Genomic DNA, 17703 nt, shown 5'->3' with positions numbered 1-17703 from the left:
TCTCTGGAAGTCTATATCACATCTTCTTTATTCATCTATCGATGGACACTGAGGTTGCTTCCATGATGTGGCTATTGTACATAATGCTACAGTAAATATAGGGGTGCACGTATCTTTTTGAATTCGTGTTTTTGTTTTTGTTGAGTAAATATCCAGTAGTATAATTACTAGATCATATGGTAATTCTATTTTTGATTTTTTAAGGAACACCCATACTGTTTCTCATAGGGACTGCACAAATTTGCATTCCCACCAACAGTGCCTGAGGGTTCCTTTTTCTCCACATTCTCACCAATGCTCATTATTTTTTGTTTTTGATTTTAGCCATTCTGACAGGTGTGAGGTGACATCTCATTGTGGTTTTGATTTGCATCTCCCTGATGATGAGTGATATTGAGCATCTTTTCATGTGTTTGTTGTCCATCTGTGTCTTTTTTGGCAAGAAGTCTATTCAGGTCCTCTGCCCATTTTTAATCATATTATTAGCATTACTATTATTTTTTGTGTTGAGTTGTATATGTTCTTTATATATTTTGGATATTAATCACTTACTGGATATATTATTTGCAAATATCTTTTCCCATTCAGTAGGTTGCCTTTTTGTTTTGTCAATGGTTTCCCTTAAGTTGTAAGTTTTTTTACTGACTTCTCTCTTTCTTTCTTTCTTTCTTTTTTTTTTTTTTTTTTTGTATCTGGTTTTCTTTTTCAAACTGCATTTCATGTCAGGATGGGGGCAGGGGGAATGAAAGAACTTCTTACTATATGGTCCTGGTCCTGAGTGCTTCATTTTTTTTTTAAATGTACTTGGAAGAGTTTTCATTTTAAAGATTTATTGACTATGCATGAAATGTGTTGATTGTCTAGAGGCCATTCTTTAAGCCTGTATCATATCCAAGCCTCTCAAACCATAGCACTTTCTACTGTCTGCAGGCACTCATGAAGATTCATAAACAACTGTGTAAAAGTACAGTTTGAAACATTGTCTGCTTAAGTAGAATGTATGTCTGTATAAAGGATTTTGATACCAAGCTAGGGATGCTTTAGTGTTCCTGTATAAGGAGAGTCAGCTGTGGCAAAAGTGAGTTTCCCCAATATAAAACAAAAAAGTGTCTTAAAGCTTTTAGTGATGTTGATAGTATGAGTCACTGTATAAGTCTGCTTGGGCTGCCATAATGAAATGCAGACTGGGTGGCTTAAACAACATAAATTTATTTTTTCACTAATATGGACGTTGGAAGTCCAAAATAAGGTGTTGGCAAGTTTGGTTTCTCCTGAGGCTTCTCCTTGGCTTGCAGATGTCCGCCCTCCTGTCATGTCCTCACATGATCTTTCTTTTGTGCATGTGAATCCCTGATGTGTTTGTGTGTGTCCAAATTTTCTCTTAATCAGATTAAATTAGGCCTCACCCAATAGCCTCATTTTACCTTAATCACCTCTTGTAGAGGCCGTGTCTCTAAAGATAGTCACATTCTGAGGTACTTGGGTTTAGGGCTTCAATATATAAATGGGGAAGTACATATTCAGCTATAACAGTCTGGATTAACTTTATGTACTGGTATTCCTGTAGGATTATGACCTGGAAGCTGAACAAAAGCCCACAACCAAGGTTAGTCATGAGAGGCTTATCTCAATTTGTGGGGGCCAGGGACATAAGGTTAGCACAGAAGAGGTGCTAACTCTGGGCTTTACATTCTCCCATACATTTCCATAAGTACTTGTGAGATTTTCACCTACCAATGGGGAGACAACTGGTCATGAAAAGCAGCCCCTCCACCTGTTACCCAATTAGAAACCTGAGCCACACAACTATCCCATGTGGGCTATATGCCTTCCTGATTGGCCTCAGAGTTCAGGACACATATTCAATGCTATTTCAATGCAGAACATAATTATGATCCAAGATGAGTACATTTTTGCTATTTCTGGTAAAGGGCTCTATGATGAAAAACAGGAAGGCTCTTCCCATGTCTGTTTTGCCTGTTCAGCACTGAGTCCTATTTCACAGGGTGAGCTTAATCCTGGGGTGGGGGGTGTTAGTTATAGCAGTTAAACCATCCTGGCTCACAAACACCAAACCTTGACTCAAAACTATCAAAGTTCGGGGCACCTGGGTGGCTCAGTCGGTTGAGCATCTGACTTCGGCTCAGGTCATCATCTCATGGTTTGTGAGTTCGAGCCCCACATCAGGCTCTGTGCTGACAGCATAGAGCCTGGAGCCTGCTTCGAATTCTGTGTCTCCCTCTCTCTCTGCTCTTCCCCCCACTCATGCTCTGTCTCTCTCTCTCCTTCAAAAATAAATTAAAAAACATTAAAAAACATTTTTTTAAAAACTATCAAAGTTCATCTTTGTTTTGTGTCTGAGTCCAGTGTAGGTTAGGCTATAGAGTGAGTCACTATTCTTCAAAGCCATTCAAGATCCCAGTTTCCTTCCATCTTGTGGTGCCACAGTCTTCCAAAAGTGGCCACCAAGTTTGCCATAGATGAGGAAGAGGGGAGTACTGGATTATACAAGTAAAAATGTTGTATGGGCAAGGCCTACAAATGTTTCTGCCCATGATCCAGTGGTCAGCATTCAGTCACATAATTCCAAACTGACTGCAGGAAGGCTAGGAAATGATTGCCATGGGTTCCCTAGATTTTTTCATTGTTTCCCTCAACACACATCTATTGTCTAAGCTTCTATCACTTGGCAAATATAGTTTCAGTGTAGGGTTTTTGTTGTCATGAGGAATATTGAAGCAACTCAATCCTCACACAGCAGTTGGTCTTCTCAGCCTACCCTTGACTGTACTCCAACTCCTACAGAAAGATAACCATGCTATTCTAGAAGGGCTAAGCAACAATAGGCCATTAGAGCAATATTGCTTGTCCTTGGGATTTAAGCCTGGGTGGCTCTTTCTTGCCTTGTTCAGATATGTTTTACCACTGAAAGTAGTTTAAATATTATAGCTGTCTGGAAGAGCATCCTTCCTTCATCCTTAGCCACTGCAGGAAATCTAGATGTTTGCTCTATGCCTTCCCTTAAGGGGTCTTAGGTAAGGCTAAGGCTGTCCCACTGGACATAAGGGCCTCACAAGGATTCTCTCTGATACTTTCCTTGATTCTTGAGAAAAGCTGGCCTGGGAATCTTAATCTATTATGATGCTCACTAACCTAACCCTTCAACCTCTATGTTTTTTAAAATGACAACCCCTTAGACTCATTTTGTTAATTACCCAGAATTTATCTTGAATTTTAATTTTTTATGTTTCCTAAACTATTATGTGCACAGCAGGTAACCTTTCTTAATTTGGGTGCATGATTTTTTTTTTTCTCTTAAATGTTATTCTAAAATTAGGAGGAATCAGCAATGCGCTATTGACTCCCTGCAGTCTAGTCTGGATTCTGAAACTAGGAGCAGAATTGAAGCGACACGGCTGAAGAAGAATGTGGAAGGGAACCTCAGTGAGATGGAACTCCAGCTTAGCTGTGCCAACCGACAGGTGTCAGAGACAACCAAATCCCTGGGCCAGCTTCAGATTCAAATCCAGGTACAAATTGCAATATAAGGGCAGGGAATAAGCAAACCAAGAGACAGATTGTGCTGAGAAATAAAAGTAAGGACAACAAATCTAATCCTTCAAGAAAGCAGGAACACACTTAAATTGGCGAGCTTTGCTTAGAGCATGCATGCAGGTGCATATCCCATTGAACTCAGCAATCTGTGCCCCAGGCCTGTGTTTTCTCTCACAGGACCTTCGGGTGCAGCTAGATGACAGCATACGCCTGAACAGTGAGCTGAAGGAGCAGGTGGCTGTGGCTGAGAGGCACAACTCTCTTGTCCAGTCTGAGCTAGAGGAGCTGAGGTCCTTGTATGAACAGACGGAATGTGGGCGCAAGTTGGCGGAGGAAGAGCTCCTGCAGGCCACAGAGAAAATCAATCTTTTCCACATCCAGGTGAGGCCCATAAACTCTCCCTATGAGCTGTATTAGCTGGATGAAGGCAATGGTTTCCACACATTGTTCAGCTTTGGACCATAATAGTTGCCATGTCAGGCAATGGATGTGGCATATGAGGCATAAAGAGAGCCTTTGGCAGCAGTGGGCACACTCTTCATTCATTCCCAAATGTATTAAGTTCCTAGGGTTGCTATCACTCGGGACCACAAACTGGGTGGCTTAAAACATCAGAAATTTATTCTCTTACAGTATTCAACACTAGATGGAAACCAAGTTGTTGGCTGGGCCATGCTCCCTCTGACTCTCATAGGTCAATCCTTCCTTGCGTTTTTCTAGCTTTTGGTGATTTTTGGCAATCTTTGGTGTTCGTTTGCTTATAGATGATCACTTCAATCCTCTGCCTTCACGTGGAAATCTCTCTATATGTCTTAGCATCATCTTTTCTCTGTTAGTATTTGTGTCTCAATTTCCCTTTCTTATAAGGACATCAGTCATATTGGATTTGGACACCTCCTAATGACCTTGTTTCAACTTGATTACCTCTGTAAAGACCCTATTTCCAAATAAGATCACATTTAGAGACTTCAGCCTATCTCCTTTGGAGGGGACACAATATTATCCATAACACTAAGTCCAAAAGAATGGACTCTCAGGACATTGACAGCCAGTAAGCTGGGGAGAGCTGAACATTCCCTAGTGTACCAGAACCATTTGCCTGTTTCTTCTGTTCCCTCCAAGTCACATGTTCTCCAAGGATTAAAAAAAAAAATCTCCTGCCTCAGAGCCAGGAGATTTCTAACAATTGTAAGTGACTGCTGACAGATATGAGCTGTCAGGACTCTGGCTCCCCATGGAAGGTTATATAAGTGACATGAAGCAAGGATTCTTAGATCGTTTGCCATTCTCATAGAATCAGGGGAAACCACAGCATCTAGGATAAACGTGTATACTAAATGGATCGTTCAACATTTATAGGGCACCCGCCATAACCTGAGCAGTTGTATGAGGTGTACGTGCAGAATGTCTCCATTGTCCTAAAAAAGTGAAGAGCCAAGTAAGGAACTCAATGCGCTGCTGGAGTATAGTGTCAGAGCAAGCACATCCCTACAGAAAGCCTTCCCTGACAGTCCTAGGCATAGCTAGATACACAGTGTGCTCAATCAGAGTCATAAAGGACACATAAGCAACCTGTCAGGTAGAGAGAAAAGCCGAGGACAAAGCATGGGGGAGGAAGAGATGTGGGCTGCTGAGGGAAATTGCAGTACTCACAGAGCATAGTGGGGTAGGGGTAGGAGAGATCAGAGAAATGATGCTAAGAGGCAGGGAGAGCCAGGTCCCCAGGAACCTTGAGTCTGAAGCTAATGCAGTTTGAATTCCTTCTTGCAGCGGATGGGGATCCACTGAAGAATTTTGAGTAGCTGAGAGTGAAATGATCAGATTTTCATTTTAGGAAGTTTACTCTGGTGATTGCTGTGAATGGTGGATTAAAACAACTATAGACAGAACTGCCGTACCGTGGAGTATTTAGAAACGTCATTGTGGTTGCCACAGTGACTGGAAAGTGCCTCTGGCATTTAGTGGGCAGGGTTCAGAGATACTAATATCTGTGTTAGGTACAGGATAATCCCACTTCACAAAGAATTGCCCTTCCCAGAATGCCAATTGTGCCCCCACCGAGAAATGCTAAAAAAAGGAAGGATCAGCCAGTGATGTACCAGCTGGGAAGCATTGCAATTAGTTTTTGCTTACAGTTTGACTTTTGTGTCCGTCAAAACATTGTGCATGACACAACCCTATTTAGATATCATGTGATATGGAACAAATAGGCTGTATGTTTTGCATAATTCCCGGCAAGCTAACTCGCTTCAACATTTTCTTTCTCTCTCAAGAAAGCTTATGTAAATACAATGAGCAGGATTCTTATAAAGTAGGATATTGAATTTTTAAAAAGTAATCATCTATCTGTAGTACTTAATAGCTATTGGTAATAAATCATTTGCCATGCATATTATAACTGATAATGCACCAGTGGGTCCCAATATGATGAAAAACCACTAGCCTAGAGAGAGAGATGAGGACATCAACCAGAGCAAAAACAGACATAGAGAAGAGGAGATGAATTTGAAAAAAAAAAAAAAAAAAAAATGAAAAGAAAATTAGGCCATGGAGACCTGATCTCTAGAGTGTAATTTCTGAAAAATTTAGGTGTGTAACAGAAATTAACACAAAAGTGCAAATTCTCAGATCTCATTTCAGACCTACTGAATCAGAATCTCTGCAGTGGGACCCAAGAATCAAACAAATACTCAGATGATGCTGGTGGTCCAGAAGCTACCCTGTGACCAGCATATCTAGGTGATACTACATTGCTCACAAGAACCTCTCCCCAACCTTAATCATGTGGAGACGCCTTGCAATTAATAGACTGCTGTCAATCTTTTGATAGAATAATGAATCTTTTATGGAACCTTCTTAGTTCCTTCTGCATTCCCAGACCTCTAAGCCTAGAATAAACATACAAGGCCAAACTTATCCTTGGCTGATTACATGTGTTCTTTTTCAAACCTGAACTGTGACAATCTGGATTGCTCTTTTGCACAATACCACCTAACCCCCTTCCTCCCAAAAAGAACCAAATAAAGAGTCAGCTTAAAAAGATTTTGGCCATTATCTCCTTAGCAGATTTTAAATGATTCTAGGTACAAACAAGTTGGCATTTATATTTGTACTTTCCTTTACAAAGAAAGAGTTCCTATGGAGTTAGTGCAGTGAGGATCCAGAAAACATTCCAGTAAGGTACACTTATCCCCACCACCACGACCACTACCAGGGAGAATCCTGGGGCAGGGGTGGGAGCACAGAACCTAGCTGTCTGTGAGGACAGAGCATGGAAGCCTTGATGAAGATGCTTCATGCCATTGAAGAAGCAGGACAGAACCTGTGAGGCTGGAATATCTTTCTTTCTATTTCTAAGGTACAATCCTGCCACTGAGAAAGGTACTAGCTAGAGAAAAGTGAAAGGACAATGAAGAGAAATCAAAAATAGGAAGCCTGTGCTTTTTATATACATTCTCTGTGCTAAGGTTTCACACCCTCAGAAAAGCTGTGCTTCAAACGTGGACCAAATAGCAGCAAAAGGAGTCTCAGCCTCTAGTGTCACAACCCAGGAAAGAAAGAATTAGGACAGTACCAGCCACAGAACAGCAATAATCCTCCCATGGGGTGGGGGGCTTCCTAAGGCCTGGGGGTTGAGGCTTATTTGAGCTACACTTCCCTCCTCCTCATTGCAAAGTCAGATAGAAAGGGAGGTAGATAAAGAGGAAATTGGATTTTTGTTTTTGTTTTTATTTTTCCTGGAGCAACATGCTGGAAACTGATTTTTATTCCCCAACTTCCTGCTCCCCACATATCTGCAACTGACCCCGACTTGTGCTCTGGAACACTTGCTTCTACAACATCAAAGAACAAACGGCAGAAAATCATATTCCTCAGCAAGTTGAAAACCAAACACATGTTTGGGGCTTGTAGATTACCTGGATCCATTTCTATTTTCTTATTCAGACAAACTGCTAGGTCTTTAATATTGAATGTCTAACGGATGAAATCCCTTCCATTCAAATATGCCTTTGATGGCAAAGGAGAGTTTTCTAGTGTGGCTTCCTGGGGTTGGAAATATTGCTTCACTGACTATGGCTGCTTAGAACAGAATTCACCCCCGGCCAGAGCCCATTCCTGTTGCATGTCCTCGACCTGCCAGCTTGCTTTTGCATCGCTGGTCTCAACTTGCCTAATGAGAGTGCTGCTTTGCTTTAGAACACGAGCCTCCTCAACCAGAAGAAGAAGCTGGAAGTTGATGTTACCAGGATGCAGAAAGAAGCTGAAGAGGCAGTGCAGAGGTGTCAAAATGCAGAAGAGAAGGCCAAGAAGGCAGCCACTGAGGTGGGTTCATTGACTGACTGCTCGTTCCTATCTTGCAGAGTTGACAGGGCAGTAGCCAAGGGGCAGAGGCAGATCTGCAGCCAAAAAGAATTCTATTGATTCTCCATATAGCCAGGAGGAGAGTAACTGACCCCTCTGCCTCTCTCTGTTTCCATTTTGAAAAATTAGGCCAATTAGCTCCTCCTTTCCAAACAGCTCAGACAATAAAAAGGAGCAGTTGAACTGCTATGAGCAAAACCTCATGAAAGAAAGAGATTTTTTTTTAAGTTAAGCCACTTTCCACTTGTGAATCAATATATCTAGAGTCTAAAACAATTCTTCTGTGAGTCCTTACAAATCGCTATTTTCTTAGAGCCTGTGATGGCTTTATCATGATGATCTGGAAAGAAAGCTTATGTCACTTATTTTCCCCAACCCATACTATTGCTTGAGTAGCACCATCAGGTTGGTAAAGAAGGGTTTCAGGGCTGGTTTCAGGGTTTCTTTGTTTGCAAGGTTAACATTGTTGATGAGAGTGCTTTTCCTAAATGGCACTAAGCTCGGCATTGGCAGCCAGCCTTGACTGAAAGTTTATGGGAACGGGAGAAGACCCACTGCCAGGCACCCCCTGCGGACAGCTGTAGCACTTCTCTCAAAGGGCACAGTGACCAGAAGGCAACACTCAACACAAATATTAGCAGAGGGAGATGGAAGGCCTGGCAGGTCCCAGTCTTGCTGAGCAGAGCAGGGACTTAATTGCAGCCTCCACTCACCCCATCCCTGTCTTGTGACTCTGTGCGTGTGGTCCAGCAAATGCCCAACTGTGTGCAGCAGCCTGCCTTTGCTATGTGAATGGAAGCTGATCCTCATGATGAAGGGGATATCAGAACTGGGACGACAAGATACTCGATTAGATTTTATGTTAGTCATTTTAAAATTCAGAGGAGGGGAAGAGCTTGTGTCTCTATTTGCCTGAGTTATTTGGCAGTTGAGGAACGAAACAAAACCTTTGCACTAAATCCTGGGTACCAGGTCACTGTAGAATCCAGCCCTCTCTAAGAATAGAGAAGCATGCCTGTCACTCAGCTGTTTCGTATCGAGGCAGGCACTTCTGCTCTCTGATGGAAAAGAGGTGTGTGAAAGCTTGAACATGTTTGATTGCCAGGAGAAAAATAATGTTTCACATTTATGAAAATCCACATAGAGAAAAAGGAATAAAAAGAGTGTCTACTCCAGCTTGGGAAATGTATGCAGTCACACATTATGGAGACTATCTGCTTTACTGTGCCTTTATAAGATTTTTGACGACGTTGAAAAATGAACTCACTACTTCTTCCCCCACCTTCTAATTCTCACATAGTTCATCTCTGAGTCCCAGCCCCACATAGCAGAACCCAGAGTTGCCTCCATAATTCATTCTTTGCCCTCACCATCTGCACAGACGTCTCACACTTAAATTATACAGATGGTTGGTAACCTGATAGACAGAGAATCTTTGGCTGGGAGGACAGTGTTCCTACATTAAATGCTCTGAGAGATTCACGAACCGGTTCTTAATAATTTCATCGAGACATCAAGCCCTTGTACACATAGCCAAAGCCAAGAGCAGCCTTCACAAACAAGAATTAACCTTCCTTGTGCCAGATTATTGGCACCGAGAGCATCTGTAGCTGCCAAATTCCTGGAGCCTAAACTTGTTTGCTGTTGTGAATCACAGAATTATAAAAGAGAGATGTGAAAGATCTTCATGGGCCTCCTTCCATACTTTTCCTGGTGTGTGATGTTATCGGACGCGTCCTGGGCTTTATTCAGTTCAAAGCTGTTGCTTTAGTTGGTCACCTTTCTTTCAATACAGGTGTTGTGCACCATTCATCTCTGGTCTGTTTCTGTTACCCCTCGCCCCAGTCTCCCTGGTAGCTGATGTCACCTGGATTGCCATATCATTAACAAACTTGAGGGTGGCCCAGGTTAGGGACAGAGCAGTGGGAGGAGATTGAGACACAGAGGAAGGCATGATAACTAGTCAGATAAGGACCCGAAGATTGTGGGCAGAAATGTGAAGGTCAACTGGCTGCCAGCTTATCACAGTCCCTTTCTTTCTGTTTTAGGCAGCAAACATAACAGAAGAACTGAAGAAAGAGCAAGACACCAATGCCCACTTGCAGAAGATGAGAAAGAATATGGAGCAGACAATTAAAGACTTACAAAAAAGACTGAATGAAGCTGACCAGACTGCCCTGATGGGGAGTAGAAAGCAAATCCAGAAGCTAGAATCTAGGGTAGGCATTTGTCTGGATAATCATGAGGTCATGACAACTTCTGATTCAAGGCCTTATAGTCCTGGGATAGCATTCCAAATGTTTTGTAGCTCTCTCGTCACTTCTCTTGTTAGTACTTCTAGATCACTAATAGTGTCAGATCTCAATATATTCATTCATTCTCGCTTGACCTTGGGCCATCAACTGAGACTTTCCTTGGGCTGGATAAACTCTGCCTCCCTCTTCCTGTTAAGTGAGAATGCATCTCTTCCCATTCAGCCACACCAACTCTAGGCTCCCCACAGCCAGGGTTACCTGCTATTTCCGGATACACCCTCGCAGTCTTGCTTCTGTGCCTCTGTTCCTGTTATTTCCTCTGCAGAGAATGCCCATTTTTTAACATCCAGGGAAAGGGGGAAGGGGGACAAGTAAATCAAGGATCAAGAAATGCTTAGTGAAGATATAGGAGGGGCTGACAGAAATGATGTAGCACCTGCCTTCAGGGAGCTTGACAATAAATAGGAAGATCTATCTTGAAAATAGGATTTTTTAAATTATTGGATCAATTTCAATGACTACGTACAGGTTGGATGACAAATGCTAGAAGGATAGGAAGAATATTTGACTGGGACTTCATGGTTCAGAAGGGCCTCTTAAAATTGCTTTTGTACATTTATGGTATATCCATACAATAGAATTCTAATGCACATCTATGGTGCCTCCTTATAATCATGCTGATTAAAAAGGAATGAGGGAGCGCTCTGTAATATGTTCTGGAGATCTCATCTAGCAGTATGATGATGATAAAAGGCACAGAGAAAAGGTAGAGTCTACACCCTTTTGTGCAAGAGGGGGTTAATATAGAAGACAGGGGCACATACACATTTGCTTGCATTTTCAAAAAGAAGTGGTGACAGAATAAAACAAAAACTAATAAAAATAGCTGCCATAGGAGGAGAACACAGAGATGAAACTTAGACCTTGTGAATGAACCTTGTTTAGTTGTTTTCATTGCAAAATCATATAAAACATTTACATGCTTCATAACGTAAAAGAAAACACGTTTAAATCAAAGAGCAGAATAAAACAAATCAATCTGTAAAATGTTAAGACAAATGGAAACAACTGAAGCTAACTGTATATCAAGTTGAGGGGCATAAAACATACACAGAAGAATTATTCCTAGTGACTTTTAAACATAGTGCTTTGTACATCCCTCATGGAATATATCTAAGGACAAAAGAAAAAAAAAATCAAAGCAAACTGCACTTGTAGTTCCAAATAACTATATCTTTAACAAAATGTTTTTAATGTTTATTTATTTTTGGGAAAGAGGGAGGAGCAGAAAGAGAGGGAGACAGAGAATCCAAAGCAGGCTCCACACTGTCAGCACAAAGCCCAATGTGGGGCTTGAACACATTGAGATCATGACCTGAGCCGTAGCGGGATGCTGACCCACTGAGCCACCCAGGCACGCCTCAAATAATAGTATCTTATCATTAACACTATCAGTAAGGTTAATATAGTTCTTTAACCAATAATTATTTAATCTTGATTGTATAAGAACCAAGATTTTTAGTAGGAGAAAAAAAACATATAGGCATAAAATTAAAGAACTTAGAATATGTCTTTTTTCCCTAATTAAAAAAAAAATACATGAATGATAATGGTGTTTCCAATTTGAATTTAAGATTTTAATTTTGCTTCCAATTGCTGTTTGTCCACCATAAAGCCTAGAACCCATGCTAACTCAGTAGCAATAAGCTTCCAAATATCAGCTGATACTAAGGAATTATGATTAATTTTCTTAAAACCATAATCATAATACTAATCTGTTAGGATTACATAACGGAATATTTACTGGTGAAATTATATGATGTCTAGGATTTGATATATTAAAGCGATTTTCCCTGAGGTTTTTTAATCGACATAAACACATACATGAACACATGAGAAAACCTTAAAAGGTCGCCTCATAGTCTCATGTCCCAACTGATAGAACTATGTATTAAGTTCCTAGACAATAGGGGTTTAGAAGATTTTTTAACGGGCTTTGTCCACAAGGAACTTGCACACCTGCTGACTTGCCCTCTCTGAGGAAAAACAAGGGCAGTGTGTCTGGAGTGGGGAGGGGAGGGGGGGGAGTAAGAGATGGGGTCAGACATTCCAAGCACATTCATGCCCTGGGGCATTGGACTTTGCTATTTTAAAAGAGTAGTCAAAAAGGCCACATTGAGAAGGTGGTATCTGTGTCAAGAAGAAGGCAGGGGCTCCTGGTGGCTCAGTAGGTTAAGCCTCCGACTTCAGCTCAGGTCATGATCTCACCGTTTGTGAGTTTGAGCCCTGCATTGGGCTCTGTGCTGACAGCTCAGAACCTGGAGCCTGCTCAGATTCTGTGCCCCACCCCCTCTCTCTGCGCCTCCCCTGCTCATGCTCTATCTCTCTCTCCTTCAAAAAATAATTGAAAAAACATTAAAAAATATATTTTAAAAAGGCAGCCACAGAGGCATGGACATCTAAAGGAAGAGAAGGAACACCCTTCCTCCATCAACTCTCTACACCCCTTTCTGCTTTATTTCTCCAGCTTTGCACAATGGCAGTATTGTCACCAATGAGGTTTATCTAAGGCACGATTATTGCTAATTGTTTTATTTCTCCAAATCACATCTCACCATCAAACATATTCTCTATCTTACTTTGTGGGTTTCCCCTCGTTAAAACATATGCTTACATACGGGAGAAATTTTTGTTTGTTCTTTTCACTGCTGTCTCCCTAGCCTTGGGGTCCGGTGTGTGGTTGGCATAAAATGTTTGTCAAATGAACGTTATGCTAACTTTGCCTGTATGACTCTGTGAGGCTACAGGCAGCTTGTCCATCCGTACTACTGCCCTCCCACAAAACAGGGCTGTCGGGCAGGGTGGGACATATCTGCCACATAGACTCAAGGTCAGATTTCAGGGAGTCAGGGCTGAACATGGAGGAAGAAACTTAAGATCAGGTAGTACATTGTCCTAATCCCTAAATTTTCCCCCGTATAGCTTATTCTCTGTATACTTACCTATGATCATACACAGGGGTGTGTGCAATTTTGTAATCTCACAGGAAACTTACCACTTCTGCATGGATGAGGGTTTAAACAGTCCTTTTATAGACCCACATAATCCCACCAACTCACTTTTGGCGAGGCAGTGTTCCCTGAGAGGCTACCCTGTTTAACCACTGCCAGAAAGAGAGTGGCCCCCCCTCTTGATGACTTTGCTCTATTTCAAATGATCGCGCCAGTTGGCAAATTCACTGGCATCCTGTCTTGCTGGCTGCCAGCCTGCAGTCTGAGGTCAGGGTTTTGTTGCAGGTGAGACAACTGGAAGGTGAACTCGAGGACGAAATCCGTCGCAGCGCGGAGGCCCAGAGGGGAGCCCGCAGGCTGGAGCGCTGCCTCAAAGAGCTGACCTATCAGGTACTCCGGGAAACCACTGCCTGTTTGTGTGCTGGCGCAACGCGCTCCTTCAAGCCTGGGGTGGCCTCCTAGGTCTCCTGCTGTTCTTTCCCCCACCTTTGTGCTCACATTCAGTGGTAGACATGGACTGACAGGCCCAGGGCTCCTGTGCTCTTAGTGCTTTGGGTCGGTCCCTTTTCAGAGCTCTCAGGAAGCAAAATGTGAGCGCAAGTTGCAATTAGAAGGGAAAAGCTATTTATAGCGTGCTTATTTTTTCACACATAACGTCTGGGGTGCTCTCAGAAAGATGCCTTCCTGTGAGAGGCTGAGTGAGAACAATGTGTAAATGAAGTGGCTGACAGAGAGTCGGGGTGGCTCCTCAGCCAGCGTGTTACATGGGACACTGGCTACATCGAAGCAGGGGACATGCTCGCTCCTATTTTCTGGTGGCACAGGCACTCCAGGCCACTGAGGACTCTGTTCGGTGCCTGTGCCAGGTGGTAGCTGCTAAATACGGCCGTGTGGAGCTGGCAGATTCTTTTTCCGCGAGCGAACGTTGGTCTCAAGCAAATAAGTGAAAAGAGATGGAAAGACTTCTTACCAGGAGTTAACGCATTTCTAAAGCAACAATATAATCCTTCACCTTCATTTTCATTTTCTAACCTTTCTTCCCTTTTCTTCAAACGGAGGGGACCGTTGAATCCGCGAGTGCAGAGGCACTGTGCTGTGTGCTGTTCTGCGGCCCAGCATCTTCCTGGCACAGACTAGGTGCCCACGTGCCAGTTGTTGAACACGGATGCCAGAGGTCACTCCCTGGCCCTCTCCTGCTGCACCGTACAGCTTATGCCAGCGAAAAGGCAAATTCCTCCCGGGCACCCGCTTTCACAGCAACGTTGGCAGTACGAATGCAAGATCTGCCAGTCCTGGTTCTGGTTCCTGAGGCTGAGTTGTTGTTAGAGATGCCAATGTCTTCCCTCCTTGCAGCGAGAAGGATAGTGTTGACAAGAACGCGGTGCACTTCAGAAGCATCATCTTGGGCTAATTAAGATGAAATGAGCTCCTTGCACAGCTCTTCTTTACTGAAGAAGTGGTTCTTTTCTGAGACTTTTCTAAGAGTTAGTCTGACACTTCTTTAGAGTATATTAGTTATAACAATACCATTGGGGAGTGGGCCCCTGGGATGTGTGGCTAAGGAAGTAAACACCTTGGGAGCATGAAAGGTGTGGTATTCTACCCTTCTTTTGAGGGGGGTGAGGAAGCCACCTACGCTGAGGGAGTCACATGCTGCTTGTTAATGATGTCTGGGTTTTTCTTCTTTTTAGTTTCCTGTGGATTATACTGACATTTTTCCCCCTCTGAAGACAAGTCCATTATAGAACAAAACACCAAAGGCTATACTTTTTTGGTTTTCATTGCCCCAAAGACTGTATTCTTGTTCTATTGTGTTTTATCTTTGTTTCTTCACAGAGCTAGCCTTATTGTTTCCCCTTGTACTAGTACGGAAGTACAGTTCTTAATTTCTTCCAGGCGTCTGCACAATGCTCAGAGTATATCTGTTCAATTATGCAATGCTTTTCTGCTGTTAAATCAGATAACACCTACTGGGCACCTATTTAACACAAGATATGAAGCTAGGCCCTGTGACTTTAAAGAGACATTAGAGAGCGCTCCACATTTCTTGATATCAGTACCTGTTTTTGAAATATTCAAGATAGATGCTGGCCCAATCCAATCTGTTCTCCTTTAACATCAAAATAACCACCAGGACTATGAGGCAGGGTGTTTTGTGATAGTACGTCATTGGTGCCAATTGAAAATGTCATTTTGAAAGGGGCATAAATATGGTTTTCATTTCCTGGGAAACATCCTCTGGGAAGATCCTACTACATTGGAAAGGGAATCAAGTGTGACCCCAGCCACAATAGTTCTATAGCCAGTCCCCATTGAGCATTTATCTTCCCCTGTATGTCCCTCTAGCATTTGGAAACTCATCCTATTTTCTCTCTTCAGTACCTAGAATAATGTGCTATAAAGCAGGACGTAGGACTAGGGACTGACAACCGTTATAACAGGTACAGTCTTTCTGCCCCCTCCCATCCACCTGCTCCATTTTATCTTCCACTGCTTTCTATATTCAAGGATCTATGTATAGATGTTATTTAATCCTTACAAATATAATTACAGATACAGTATCTTCATTTTTAGAGATAAGGGAACAAAATCTTCATTTTTAGAGATAAGTTTGGGGTAGCTTCTCCAGGAACCAGATGCCAGGATGGAGTCTGAGAAGCATAAGAGATTTATCTGACATAACACCTGGGAAAGACAAAGGGGAGAGCAAGCAGGATCAGGGCAGAGAAAGCCTTTAGACCACAATGTGAATCTGATATCCATGAAAGGAAAAGGTGAAGGAAGGAGGATGGGCTATGAGCTTCACATTGCAGCCCATCTCCTCTGAGCAGTCTCCAGCACAAAGGTTGCCTGGAAAGGAGCCCCATGTTGGGCAGAAATGGCTGGACCCTGGTAATCACTGGGCCGTTATTGACCGGGGGCTGCCTGGGGAGCGGTGATCTCAGTGTAAATGCTACAGCAGATCCCGAAGGCACTGCAGTTGGAGGTTTTCAGGTAAGTGCCCTCCTCACTGCTGAACGGCAAGTTCTTTTCTTGAAGGGAAATCTTAGCCCCTCGCAACCATGGCTACCACAGTGATGTAATGCCTCGGGGCTGAGATGTGAGCCTGAGCCTAACAAAGGCTCTGTCTTCTCAAGTGGGAGGAGCTCATTAACATCAGCAACCACTTCCAGGCTTCAGTTTTCTTCCTTGTGGCTTCCTTTACCACACAGAAAATTGACTTGCCTCAGTAAATTGGTTTTAAGCAATTAAACTTCTGTTAGTTTTAGAACTTCTACACATGCATAATTCTATGAATCTTCAAATTTCTTAAACCTGGGAGGGAAAGGGACAGGCAGATGAAAACAGTAGATTTTATTGAAGAGGTAGACCTATCTCATTTTCTTATATCTTGGTCCCTGCCTTAGTAAACTTAAAATGAGTAATTATCTACTGGCAGATTGTACTTTTAGGTGGGGTGGGGGAGTATTCTAGGCCATAGAAATGGCTTGGTTAAAGCTTTATTTATTTACTTATGTATTTATATATTTACTTATATTGAGATAAACTTGATATATAACATTGCATTAGTGTTGTGTGTACAATGTAACAATTTGATGTTTTTTACATTGTGAAATGATTATCACAAATTTGGTTAACATCCATCACCACACATAACTACAATTTTTTTCCTTGTGCTAAGAACTCTTTAAGACTTGCTCTCTTACCAACTTACAAATATACAGCATCATATTGTTAACTGCAGTCACCATGTTCAACATTGCATTCCGAGGACTTACTCATCCTATGACTGGAATTTTGTACTTCTTGACCACCTTGACCCATTTTCCCCACCCCCATAGAGCCTTGCCTTTGGCAACCACCAATTCTTTTTTTTTTGTTTATGTGAGTTTGGTTTTTTAGATTTTACATATGGGTGAGATCATACATTATTTGTTTTTTTCTGACTTCTTTCACTAGTATAATGCCCTTAAGGATTGCAAATGGCAGGACCTCCTTCTTTTTATGGCTGAATAATAATATTCCATTGTACATATAGCACATTTTCTTTAGTCATTCATTTGTTGATGAACACTAGGGTTATTTCCACGTCTTGGCTATTGTAAATAATGCTGGCATGAACATGGGGTATTTCAAGATAGTGATTTTGTTTCCTTCAGATCAGTAACCAGAAGTGGAATTACTGAATCATATGGTAGTTCTGTTTTCAATTTTTTGAGGAAGCTCCATACTGTTTTCCACCATGGCTGCACCAATTTGTATCCCCAACAGTAGTGCACAAGGGTTCCCTTTTCTCCACATTCTCATCAACACTTGTTATTTCTTGTCTTTTTGATATATCATTATGATTTTGATTTGCATTTCCCTGATGGTAAGTGATGTTGAGCACCTTTCCATGTACCTATTGGCCATTTGTATATCTTCTTGGAAAAAAGATCTCTTCAGATCCTCTGTTCATTTGAAACAAAACACATGAACATAGGGGAAGGAAAAGAAAAGCTAAAAAACTGAGAGGGACA

At 42.1% G+C, this 17703-nt stretch overlaps 1 protein-coding gene and 1 pseudogene across 1 annotated transcript in view; both read left to right on the top strand.

The window, feature by feature from the left end:
* Positions 1 to 17703, top strand: part of MYH15 (myosin heavy chain 15) — a 144487-nt gene that overhangs the window by 112672 nt on the left and 14112 nt on the right. Inside the window, exons 34-38 of the mRNA XM_060640105.3 lie at positions 3338 to 3530; positions 3733 to 3936; positions 7753 to 7878; positions 9966 to 10136; positions 13469 to 13573. Coding sequence (XP_060496088.3) covers positions 3338 to 3530; positions 3733 to 3936; positions 7753 to 7878; positions 9966 to 10136; positions 13469 to 13573 — 799 coding nt within the window. The remainder of the gene's footprint in view (positions 1 to 3337; positions 3531 to 3732; positions 3937 to 7752; positions 7879 to 9965; positions 10137 to 13468; positions 13574 to 17703) is intronic.
* On the top strand, positions 12698 to 12877 carry LOC144612845 (U4 spliceosomal RNA; annotated as a pseudogene).

This window comes from Panthera onca, chromosome C2 (genome assembly GCF_046562875.1).
Source record: "Panthera onca isolate mPanOnc1 chromosome C2, mPanOnc1 haplotype 2, whole genome shotgun sequence".
In the NCBI taxonomy this organism is placed as follows: Eukaryota; Metazoa; Chordata; class Mammalia; order Carnivora; family Felidae; genus Panthera; species Panthera onca.
The sequence above is the reverse complement of the archived record's forward strand: the minus strand, read 5'-3'. Positions and strand labels throughout refer to the sequence as shown.